The following is a 13,241-nucleotide window of genomic DNA, read 5'->3' on the forward strand; positions in this document are numbered from 1 at the left end:
TCAAGGATGCGTTATGTCGCCCTGGCTGGTCAACTTATACATGGATGGGGTGGTGCGAGAGGTAAATGCAAGGATAGTGGGCAAGTATTGGAGGTGGTTAAAGAAAATGGAGAAAAGTGGGAGGTGAGCCAGCTGTTGTTTGCGGACGACACTACGCTTGTGGCAGGATCGGAGGAGGGATTGAGGAAGTTGGTGGCAGAGTTTGGGAGAGTATGTGATAGAAGAAATCTAAAGATAAATGTGGGTAAAATTAAGGTTATGAGATGTACAAGGGGTGAAAGTGGCGGTAGACTGGAGGTGAGCATTAAGGGAGAGCGACTGGAGGAAGTGGAGAGCTTTAGATACTTGGGTGCAAATGTGGAAGGAAAAGGTGGAGTGAAGGTGGAGGTAGAATGTAGATTGAGAGAAGCGAGTAAATGCCTTGGTGGATTCAAAAGTGTAAAGAGGAATAGACATTTGGGAATGGATGCTAAGAGGAGACAGCATGAAGGAGTGTTTGTGCCAACAGCACTGTATGGGGCGGAAACATGGAACATAAGAGAGGAAGAGAGAAGGAGATTGAATGTGTTTGAGATGAGGTGTCTGAGAAGTATGATAGGGGTTACGAGGCTAGATAGAGTGAGAAATGAGGAGGTGAGGAGGAGAACAGGGGTGGAAAAGGAGCTGGGAGATAGGGTTGATGAAAGAGTATTAGGATGGTTTGGACACATGGAAAGAATGAGTGAAGAAAGACTAGTAAAAGAGGTATGGAAGGCAGATGTGGAGGGAGTGAACATGAGGGGACGTCCTAGGATGAGGTGGATGGATGGAGTGAAGGGGGCTTTGGGGAAGAGGGGAATGTCTGTTGAGGAAGGACGGGAGAGGACAGGAGACAGGGGTGAATGGAGAATGGCAACAAATCATAAAGAGAAACATCAAGCCCACTGAATCAAGCTCCAAAATTAATTTCATTATTTACTATCAAAACAAAAAAACCTCGAACCTACTCCTAAGGAACAACACCAGGCAGATCGTCGATGAACTTCAAAAATCTCATGTCGTATATAGGTACACCTGCAAATATGGGAACTGTGCGACCCATCCTACTACCTATATCGGCATGACCACCATGAGGCTCTCGCGTCGTCTGTCATATCACCTAAACTCAGGAGCACCTAAAAATCATCATAGCAAAGTCCATCAGGCAAAATTAAGAAGAGAAGACCTAACCCAGAATACGGAGATTATAGATCACAACAAAGACCCACGACGTTTACCTATATTAGAGGCTTTGTATATCAAGGATCTATCCCCGGGAATGAATACCCAACTCGAGGACTTAAAAATCCTACCAAGTGTGAGAAGATCATTCCCCAGTGAAAATGAGACAAAAAACACAGATGCACGCCACCCTCCAACCTACAGAACGACACGGAGCTCCGGCGACGCCAACCAGACAAAATCCCACATCGACGACCAGACAAAATCCCACACCGACGACTAGACAAAATCCCACAGCCTGTCCCATATATACCCACACACACCAGCCCAGCCCTTAGATTCGTACCTGCCACTGAGGAAGCACCAAGAGGTGTGAAAACGCGTTTTGGCTTATTTATAGATTATGTATGTTATTCCACAACATGACATACGGAGATTTATTAAGGTTACTGCCTACAGAAGGCAAGATCACTCTAAGAAAGAGAAAAAAATACGACAAGAAGCTCTGTCATAACAAGCTTGCCATTCATTTTAATGATATATATATATATATATATATATATATATATATATATATATATATATATATATAACAACCATAGTGCATTTTAATTCTAAGCCATCAACATCGGGAGACCCAATGGGGCCACATGCAGAAATTGAAATGCGGTACTGCCGAGGACTCGAACTCAGTGATCACATGACAGTGCCTCAGTAACTAGCCATATACGCTCTCTTGATAGCGTAGTTGGTTAGTTACTACGGCACTTGTCATGTGATCGGTGAGTTTGAGTCCTCGGCAATACTGCATTTCAATTTCTGCATGTGGCACCATTGGATGTCCCGATGTTGATGGCTTAGAATTAAAGTGCATTGTGGTTGTTAAATATATATATATATATATATATATATACATATATATACATATATATATATATATATATTCACACACACACACACACACACTCACACACACACACATATATATATATATATATGTGTGTGTGTGTGTGTGTGTGTGTGTGTGTGTGTGTGTGTGTGTGTGTGTGTGTGTGTGTGTGTGTGTGTGCATGTATGTATGTATGTATATTTATGTGTATATATGTATATAAGTATATATAAGTATATATATATGTATATATATATATATATATATATATATATATATATATATATATATATGAGGCAGGGGCAATCACACATGTAGAATAATATTATATTCTTTGACTAATTTCGCACTGTTGTGCTTCTTCAGAAAAGAAAATACACTACAGAACAACTGGCATTAAATATAGTAAATTTGTGGAGAGTGAAAGGGTACAATGAAAGGCCAATTAGTTTGGGTTCAAGGAGGACAGAAATCCTGCGGGCTGGTCGGACTGGCAGTCCGTGGGGGTGCTTTTGGTGATCTGGTGTCCCGTCTTCTTCCATTTTCTTGCTATATGTAATGCTGTTGACTTTGATAGCTTAATGATAGGGGTTACAAGGCTGGATAGAGTGAGAAATGAGAAGATGAGAAGGAGAACAGGGATGGAAAGGGAGTTGGGAGATAGTGATGATGAAAGAGTATTGGGATGGTTTGGACACGTGGAAAGAATGAGTGAAGAAAAAATAGTAAAAGAGGTGTGGAAGGAATGAACATTAGGTGGCGACCTAGGATGAGATGAATGGATGAGGTAAAAGGGGCATTGGGAAAGAGGGGAATGGGCATCCTATGTTTCTTGTTCCCCAGAACCGTAAATCCCTTTAACGATTTTTGAGAATGTCGGGATATTACCGTTGCTTCTGCAGGAACTTCTCGTCTGTGGCTCCCCCTTACTGCTCTCACCAACCCAGAGGAGAGGAATGAACATGAGGTGGCGACCTAGGATGAGATGAATGGATGGGGTAAAAGGGGCATTGGGAAAGAGGGGAATGGGCATCCTATGTTTCTTGTTCCCCAGAACCTTAAATCCCTTTAACGATTTTTGAGAATGGCGGATTATTATCTTTGCTTCTGCAGGAACTCCTCGTCTGTAGCTCCCCCCAATTTCTCCAGTCCCATTGTACTGCAAGTGGATGCAGCTGGAAACGGAATTGGAGCTGCTTTACTACAAACCGGAGCAAACGACAAAACTTGCATTCCATCTGCTTTTGCTTCTCCCTCACCAACGAGCCTACCCCACAGTAGAAAAAGAAGCCCTGGCAATGGTTTAATCTTTTTCCCACTTTGCATGCTATCTTGGTGCTCCTGTGGCTAAAGCATTAGTTTACACTGACCACAACCCCTTGGTATTCATCAAGAAAACCCTACTCAGCAATCTACATATCCTCCACTGGGTCTTAGTTCTCCAATAATTTAACTTTCGTATGGCCCACATACGATAAGATAACATTATTGCCGACACCTTGTCAAGAGGAACAGAGAATTTTCCTTCCCCCGTATCGTCCGAACATCAGCCCTCCTGTCTCTAAGACCTTGATTGCTCTCCATCGTACCCCAATACCTGCCTGAGTTTTTTAATTAGGTAGTAAGTACTGAATAAAGTTCAGCCTGCTTATTACCATTTGTCATAGGATTTATTAGATATTTAGCTTAGGATGTATTAGTTAGGGAAAGTGATGTTTAGCCTAGGATATATTAATTGGGGAAATGGATGTTTAGCCTAGGTTGTATTAGTTAGGTAAAGTGTTATTTAGCATAAGACTTATGTTAGGCCTTTCAGAAAGTACTGTGTACTTTTTTTTTTTTTTTTTGCTCTATAAGAAGGTATATGAGATTTAGTAATACCTTACGTTTTATAGATTAAATAATTTTCTCATGTTTGGTTAACAGTCTTTGAAGAAACCCGTCTCTTAATTCATGAAAAGAACAATTCGTTAAAACCAGCAAATTGTCCTTGCATCTTCTTTCTATTATTACATCTTGTGATGTCTGGTATTCCCTAGCCTAACGAAAAAGATTTCAAATTCTCGCCGGATGAGCATTCTATTATTAGCAGTCCTCTCGTCTATATCTCTTTCCAAAACACATCACGTGGTTGCAATTATATATATATATATATATATATATATATATATATATACATATATATATATATATATATATATATATATATATATATATATATATATATATATATTTCTGGGGCACAGGTTTTCTCTAAGGCAATTCTGGTTGAAATCAACTGCACTAGTTGCTTTAACAATCTTCAAGACTGTATTCTTTATTTTGGAGAATACTTTCCTATTAGCAACTGAGAGGGACTGGAAGTAGTCATTCATGACTCTCAAAAGAATATACGCAGTGTATGCCAACTGGTATATTTTTGCATAGTAAGAGTATTGAACAACTATTGACTCCACCGAAACTATAGTTTTTCGCCTCGTCGTGAGGCGTCTTCAGGGTGAGGACTGCTTTGTGGATGCTCTGTTGTGTTGAAAGGTCTTCAAACGAATACTGACCGCTGGTTGGATGGGCGGTGGCGTCAGCCAATCAGCACACGGGAATCATTCTCTGCCTTCTGGTTGGTAAAGACATTTCGGTCTGTTGCTGGATGTTGATAGCGGGTTTTTGGTTGAAAATGAGCACCGCTTCTGTCATTCTTAGTCGTCTGGTGTCGTTGTTTCTCTCGATGATGGTGGTGTTGTTTTCCATGTGGTGCCTTTTGAGTACGAGCCCATGTTCGTACAGGTAATGCCTCCTTATGGCGCCGTCCTGCAAATGGGCTCAGATCCTCTTCGACAGTGTTGTGGTGGTTACGCCGATGTACTTGGAGTTAGGGTGACTGCAGTTGCCACTGGAGCATGTGTGTTCGTACACGGTATTCACCTCTTGCATATCACTTGTCTAGGGTAGGCAGCTGTTCTTTAAGACCAAGTTGGAACATAAAGAACAGCTGCCTACCCAAGACAAGTGATATGCAAGAGGTGAATACCGTGTACGAACACACATGCTCCAGTGGCAACTGCAGTCGCCCTAACTCCAAGTACATCGGCGTAACCACCACAACACTGTTGTACTTGGAGTTAGGGCGACTGCAGTTGCCACTGGAGCATGTGTGTTCGTACACGGTATTCACCTCTTGCATATCACTTGTCTTGGGTAGGCAGCTGTTCTTTATGACCAAGTTGGAACATAAAGAACAGCTGCCTACCCAAGACAAGTGATATGCAAGAGGTGAATACCGTGTACGAACACACATGCTCCAGTGGCAACTGCAGTCGCCCTAACTCCAAGTACATCGGCGTAACCACCACAACACTGTCGAAGAGGATCTCAGCCCATTTGCAGGACGGCGCCATAAGGAGGCATTACCTGTACGAACATGGGCTCGTACTCAAAAGGCACCACATGGAAAACAATACCACCATCATCGAGAGAAACAACGACACCAGACGACTAAGAATGACAGAAGCGGTGCTCATTTTCAACCAAAAACCCGCTATCAACATCCAGCAACAGACCGAAATGTCTTTACCAACCAGAAGGCAGAGAATGATTCCCGTGTGCTGATTGGCTGACGCCACCGCCCCGGGCGCTGCCCGGTGATCTACTCCCCACCACTATATACCGTCCCACAGCCACTTCGATTCATTCTCCGTCATCAATTTGACCAGCCCACACCTCCTGAAGATGGCCAGTTAAGGCCGAACGACGTCTCGAGAGATATACACCATGGACTTCAGCAATCTGCTTAAGAACCTGCTTCCAGACGACCGCACGTTGGTGCGCAACTTAGAAAAGCATTTCTACAAGCATAATAATGCTATCGCAGCTGTTCACTTCAACAACGCATATATATATATATATATATATATATATATATATATATATATATATGTGTGTGTGTGTGTGTGTGTGTGTGTGTGTGTGTGTGTGTGTGTGTGTGTGTGTGTGTGTGTGTGTGTGTGTGTGTGTGTGTGTGTGTGTGTGTGTGTGTGTGTGTGTTTTAAATTACCCACTGTCGGAGAAACAAAGCAAAATAAACAGACGAACTATATATTTCGACCACTACTGTGGTCCTCTTCAGCAGATAGGTGCAAGGTAGGATGTACAAGAATATATACAGTGAGAGAGGTATATATTCTTGTACATCCTACCTTGTACCTATCTGCTGAAGAGGACCACAGTAGTGGTCGAAATATACAGTTCGTCTGTTTCTTTTGCTTTGTTTCTCCGACAGTGGGTAATTTAAAACATTTTACTAAATGTGCTACTACATTTTCGTCTTGTGAAATATATATATATATATATATATATATATATATATATATATATATGTGTGTGTGTGTGTGTGTGTTTGTGTGTGTGTGTGTGTGTGTGTGTGTGTGTGTGTGTGTGTGTGTGTGTGTGTGTGTGTGTGTGTGTGTGTGTGTGTGTGTGTGTGTGTGTGTGTGTGTGTGTGTGTGTGTGTGTGTGTGTGTGTGTCTTTTGTAAAAAAAAAACGAGTTTATAGAATCATAGAATTTCAAATTTCCTAACTCCAGACATTTTTGTTTCAAAAGAACCCATAGATACTAGAATGTTCACTGAAGGTTATAGATGACATGATTTTTCTGTAGTGACGGGGTGCACTAGTGCAGCCGTGTCTTCCATTTACGTTTTTAATTGGTCAATCAAAAAGGTGTGTCAAATGTTTTATCTGTGACTACAAGACAATTACAGAAAAAATGCGGTTTTTTTTTAACCTTAAACATACTATGGTTATAATATTTTGTAATTCATCCACTTCCTTTTCAGGAAATGGCCTTGGGAGTCTTGTGGGCGGATTTCTATTGAAACCCCTTGGTCCCCGATTGACTTTTCGCCTCACGGCCGTTGTCAGCGGCACAGTAGGATTCCTCTATTACGTCTTGCACATATTTTTCTTCAGAAAGAACTCAAGTCCTGATGAGCAAGCCAAGCCCGAGGAAGCCGAAGATTATGCCAAAGTTGATCTGAACAAAAGGAAAACTACTTCGATAATGGAGAATGTTCTGGAGTATAAAAGTGAGAACACTTTTCCTGGGGAGATCCAAGATCAGTTAGAGGAAACCCATATCGACAACGACGAGGAAGCCCATGTCGACAAGGACGAGGAGAACACAAGTGTTGACCAGAAAGGGAACATATCACTGATGGCGAAAAAACACCTAGAAGATGAAACTGAAGAGACTTCTGCTGTTTTCTGTGTAACTGAGCCGCAATGTTAGCAAAAAAAAAAAAACTGAGTTAAGGTGGGTGTGTTAACTGTCACATGAGATCTTATATCTGACCCAACAGTCCCCAAAGCACTTAAACCAAAGTTGACGGTTTCGGCCACAGCTATGCGCCTTCTGGCATAGGCTCCTCACAACCCTCACCTATAAACTGTTCATTTTATACTGTTTAGTGTAGAAAAAATTCACACACATGTCTAAATATATACAGTATGTGTATATAGCGTATTTATATATTCATATAATGGAACAAATCGCTAGTTGCAGTGATGTCCTCAAATAATCAAATCCAGTAGTCGCGGAGCTTGCATTCCAGATCCTCATGATTAATAGTCTCTTCCGCTAACATCTTATAAAGCAAAGTGTGAAAATATTTGGAACCTGATACGAACAAAATGCAAGAAAGGGGGGCATCGTCTGCATTCTGCAGCCTATTTTTACCACAACTACCAACGCAAATCAGATAGGCTTAATACCATTTGAATAAGATTTTGCTCACTTCGGCTCCAAGCCTTTTAAAACTTTGCGTGACAAGAAAGTAGCAGGCGAGATTCCTAATGATGAGGTCCTAGGATCGAAGCTCCAGTACTGTATGTATGTATGTATGTATGTATGTATGTATGTATGTATGTATGTATGTATGTATGTATGTATGTATGTATGTATGTATGTATGTATGTATGTATGTATGCATGTATGTTGTATAAATGGTATGTAGGTATATAAGAGACTGGTAGATAAAGGTAGACAAGTAAGGTAGATAGAGGGGTAGGTGAAGAGAATTTCATTTTTATGTGTATGATGTTTGGTAACAATAGCCGTGAAGGAGTTGCATAATCTCCTTCCTCGTCTAAAGTTTATAAACAATCGCTAGGGACCAGATTTTAATGCTGATGTGACAATATGTAAACTAAACCATTCCTGCATCAATATAGTGATTGCTTGTGGAAGCAGTATCACTTAAGACGTTGTAACAGTCTTTATGATTGAAGAAAGGATGTAAGAGAAAAATTTATTGATATACGGGAGAAAAGTCACGCCCTTGGGAGAGGCACTTAGTTGTAACAGTAAAGATCATTGGATTAATAAAGTCGTGACGTCGGGGCAGAGGTGGCTTAGTGAGTGGATTGAGGATCCCAATGGGGAGTCCCTTGGTGTAAATTGACAAGCCAAGTGTAATATCATTCGGGAAGAAAATAAGATTTTTTTTATTATTTCCGTTTAATTCACTCCATCGAGAAACATTACTTATTTTCTACATGGAGAGAAGGTCGAAAGTAAAAGAAGAAATACGAAACCATAGGATGGAACAGCAAACATAATTAAAAACCAATAGTTACGGAAAGAGAGAAGTAAAAGGTATTTATTTATGTATGTATCCAGAACATTCGGCATATTTAGAAATGTTTCATATAACATACAAGCAATGCATATTGGTGTAAAATGCATAATCAACGAAATTACTCAGTAAGACTTTGATGGACATTAACAATTTTCTTAAAAATACAGGTGAGATTGCTTTAGTTGAAATTAACTTGGTTCGTTGCACCTTTAAAATGTTATTTATTAATTTCATTGCAAAGATATATTTAGTTTTCTAATAAAACACCATGGATAAGACCTTCATCAAGAACAGTTCGCGACTAGAGAGAAACGGGAGCGGAAACATGTTGTTCAGGAGAGGCAACGAGATCCCGAATGTAACAGATGAGATGAGCAGACGAGAGCTCTTCTCACTATGCGGCAAATTCATTGGTTACCACCCGACCGCCGGTTGGCTCCGTGTAGCGTGCAGTTATATTAAGAGGCGGTCAGGGTCGAAGGATTGGGGAGACAAGGTTGATGTGGGCACGCCCACGATGATGCGTGACGTCGTATGACGGGTGAGACACGATAATTCAGTGAGAGGACAGTGGAGTGCACCACAATAGTGCATAGATGAAATATGGTGTGATACTAGCAGCATAGAAACCGGCGTAGTCTTGGAGATAGGAGGTGTGGTAGTCGAAGATGGGGCGTGGCAGCGCAAAAAGGAAGACTACCATCACATTCGTATCGGAGTTGGATGCGGTTGTAAAAGGAGTCAATTTAGTGCCGAAATGGGGGTTACGCGAGATCGAAATCAGGACAGAATACACACGAGAGGGGCAGCAGAGGTCATTGTGAAACGACGCTTTGGGATCTTGAGGGAGTTGACAGACGAGTTCAGCGTGAAGGTGAGCATAACCCAAGTGCCGTCGGGAGTGAACAAAGCGGGTGCGCTAACTAGAGTTAAGAAAAGTTGGCTGAGGGTGCCGAAAGAACAGAAAGAGGAGAGGTTTGAAATGTGAGCTGCAGGGTCCCTATGCGCGAAAGAGTTGTATGGAACGCATCACCTAGGTGTTAAGACTTCATTGTTCTTAGCAAGGAAAGTTGACCGGAATATAACTAGGGAAGAAATCCGGCGGGCGGTGAGAGCGTGTGTCCGATGTCAGTCAATAGATCCCGTCCTAGACAGCACGCTGCCGGGGGATGAGAACTGGAGGAGGTTGGCGGTCGACATAACCCACCATCGGCGGGGCATGTACTTATTGATGGTTGACTGTGGCCCAGGAAGGGAGCTGAAGACGTAGACAGGAGAGGAAATTGCACGGTTGATGAATGAGATATTTTTGGAACGAGGTTCAGTGGATGAAGTCCTGATGTATAATGGCACCGCGTTTCGTTCGGGAGCACTGAAAGAAATGCTAGGCAAGTGGAACTCGAGACGTTTCTTTCGGGCTGCGTACCGGTCGACCGGAAATGTAATAGTTGAACGACACCTCCATCCCCGATAGGACACTAATATCGCCCATGGAGCCTTATTTGAATGTGATTGGCGATATTCAAGGGTAGGGCCTGTGCTACCAGCCAATGCTGAAGAAGTCGGTACCTCAGTACAGGTGGGGGAGGAGGTATGGGTGAAGACAAAGGATGGTAAGTGCACGTCACAGTGGACGAGGGGAATCGTAATGGAGGTAAATTCGCAGAATAACATCTCTTTCGAGGAAGTGCTGTGACATATCCTGGATCTTCGTCGTGTGGTGAATGACGGAAAAATAAAGAAGCTCACATTACAGTTTTTAACCCTTAACAGGTAAAGGTCTTTTTGACAAATGATTCAGGTAAAGCGGGGTCTGACAGACCCGAAACACACACAAAAAAAAAAAAAACTTCTACTGCATTTATTGACATAGAAATCAAAACATATGTACTTCAACTTATATTCTTCCATTTACATGCTTAAAAGTGCCTATAATTGTTAGACATATATTTTAATGAAAATTACAAAAAAAAATTATGAAAAATAAGATATTGCTGACTTCAGAGGGTGCTTGACTGAAAACATGAAACTTGAAGCGGTTGGTCATCATCATTTTGTAGAGACCAATGTCCCAACTATCTTTAAGGAAAAGCAGAGCTACAACAAATGAATAAAAAATGTGTTTCATAAACCATGAAATCTGAAGAAAAAAAACGAGGTAATTATTTTGACTGACCAATTTTACGCAAAAATTATGGACTGGAAATTTTCAGGGAAGGTTGATACTAGGTCCAGCAAACAACCTATAAGTTTTTAATGGTATCTAAGTTTATTATTCATAAGTTTTTATGGCTCTAAGCACTCCTACCCTGACTCAGCAAAACCCCATCCTTCGTTGACGGAAGTTTGTGGTCTCAGAGGGTTTTGAGTTTTCTTGAGAGGACATGAGTCGAGCAATTCATACATAATGCTAGTGATAATGAAGAACATATTTTATTGGATATACTGAAAGTGGAATTTGTGATACTGAAGAATCTAATTGCAGTCATCGCAGATGAGGGTTGAATGGTGGCGAGATGTCACATTTTATGATAATATGAGAATAGTGTGATCTTGTTGTGAGAAGAAACATATTAACAGAACAGAAAATATTAAGCATTTATATGTGATACAAAATATGTGATATGTGTGTGTGTGTGCGTGTGTGTGTGTGTGTGTGTGTGTGTGTGTGTGTGTGTGTGTGTGTGTGTGTGTGTGTGTGTGTGTGTGTGTGTGTGTGTGTGTGTGTGTGTGTGTGTGTATGTGTGTGTGTAGGTTGTGGTACTCTACATTTGGAATTGGTGGTGAAGGAAACTAGGGCGGAGAATGTCATGTTTTATGAAAATATGAGTATAGCGTGACCATGATATGAAAAGAAATTAAACATTGTGATAAAAGTTAATGTGATCAAAAGAGAAAATGGAATAAATTAAATTAATAAATTGAATAAATTAAATCAAACTCGGATGTATGTGTGGGAATAGAGTGGCTGAGGTGTCCTAAAATGTGGCGAGATGTCACATTTTATGATGATATGAGAATAGTGTGAGAAGAAACATATTATTAACAGAACAGAAAATATCAAACATTTATATGTGATACAAAATATGTGATACAAATTAAATTTGAACAAAAAGAGAGGAAGGATTGAATAAATTACAGCAGTATGTGTGGGAATAGAGTGGCTGAGGTGTCCTAAAATGTGGCGAGATGTCACATTTTATGATAATATGAGAATAGTGTGATCTTGTTGTGAGAAGAAACATATTAACAGAACAGAAAATATTAAGCATTTATATGTGATACAAAATATGTGATACAAATTAAATTTGAACAAAAGAGGGAAGGATAAATTAATCAAATAAAATGTGGCAGAATGTCATGTTTTATGATAATATGAGTATAGCGTGACCATGATATGAAAAGAAATTAAACATTGTGATAAAAGTTAATGTGATCAAAAGAGGAAAAATGGAATAAATCAAATTAATAAATTGAATAAATTAAATCAAACTCTGATGCATGTGTGGGAATAGAGTGGCTGAGGTGCCCTAAAATGTGGCGAGATGTCACATGTTATGATGATATGAGAATAGTGTGAGAAGAAACATATTATTAACAGAACAGAAAATATCAAACATTTATATGTGATACAAAATATGTGATACAAATTAAATTTGAACAAAAAGAGGTGAAGGATGGAATAAATTACAGCTGTATGTGTTGGAATAGAGTGACTGAGGTGTCCTAAAATATGGCGAGACGAAACATATTAACAGAACAGAAAATATTAAGCATTTATATGTGATACAAAATATGTGATACAAATTAGATTTGAACAAAAGAGGGGAAGGATAAATCAATCAAATATAATGTGGCGGAATGTCATGTTTTATGATAATATGAGTATACTGTGACCATGATATGAAAAGAAACTCACATTACCAGAACAGAAATTAAACATTGTGATAAAAATTAATGTGATCAAAAGAGGGAAAATGGAATAAATTAAATAAATAAATTAAATAAATTAAATCAAACTCGGATGTGTTTTTCTGTTGATAAAAAAGAAGAAATTATTCTTTACCCATAAGTATAAATGATAAAACATTTATATGACATGAACAAACCTCAGGTAAAGTGGGGTCTGACAAACCCCACGCTACTCACACCTCAGGTAAAGTGGGGTCTGACAGACCCCACGCTACACACATCTCAGGTAAAGTGGGGTCAGACGGGCTCAAAAGCTCTATAAAGCTTATATAGAGCAAGATTCAGGAATGACCCTATCACCCCATTTAACTACTCTACTGATCAAGAAGGTATATGATGGGAGTACATATCTATATGTAATATATTAGTATACTAAAAGTAAAAAACAAAAAAGTATGGGGTCTGTCTGACCCCACTTTACCTAAGAAGGGTTAAGCTACCTAACTACATATCTGGTGGTGTTTGACTATCCTGCATAAACAATGTAGTCCCACACTTGTCAAACGCGATAAGTAAATTGTCGCACAACACCTGCAGACAATTATAG

At 40.1% G+C, this 13,241-nt stretch overlaps 1 protein-coding gene across 7 annotated transcripts in view; it reads left to right on the forward strand.

Annotated features, from left to right (window-relative positions):
* The window catches only part of LOC143020621 (uncharacterized), a 114,673-nt gene extending 101,934 nt beyond the window's left edge, over nt 1-12,739 (forward strand). For 5 of the 7 annotated variants that reach the window (XM_076177087.1, XM_076177088.1, XM_076177089.1 and 2 more), the window contains one exon: nt 6,923-12,739. In XM_076177087.1, the coding sequence (XP_076033202.1) occupies nt 6,923-7,374 (452 nt within the window). In that variant the 3' untranslated portion in view covers nt 7,375-12,739. The remainder of the gene's footprint in view (nt 1-6,922) is intronic. The other 2 variants (XM_076177085.1, XM_076177086.1) reach the window with 1 other exon arrangement.
* The last annotated feature ends 502 nt before the right edge of the window (nt 12,740-13,241 follow it).

This window comes from Oratosquilla oratoria, chromosome 40, assembly GCF_046742065.1.
Source record: "Oratosquilla oratoria isolate Oo_2021 chromosome 40, ASM4674206v1, whole genome shotgun sequence".
Classification (NCBI taxonomy): domain Eukaryota; kingdom Metazoa; phylum Arthropoda; class Malacostraca; order Stomatopoda; family Squillidae; genus Oratosquilla; species Oratosquilla oratoria.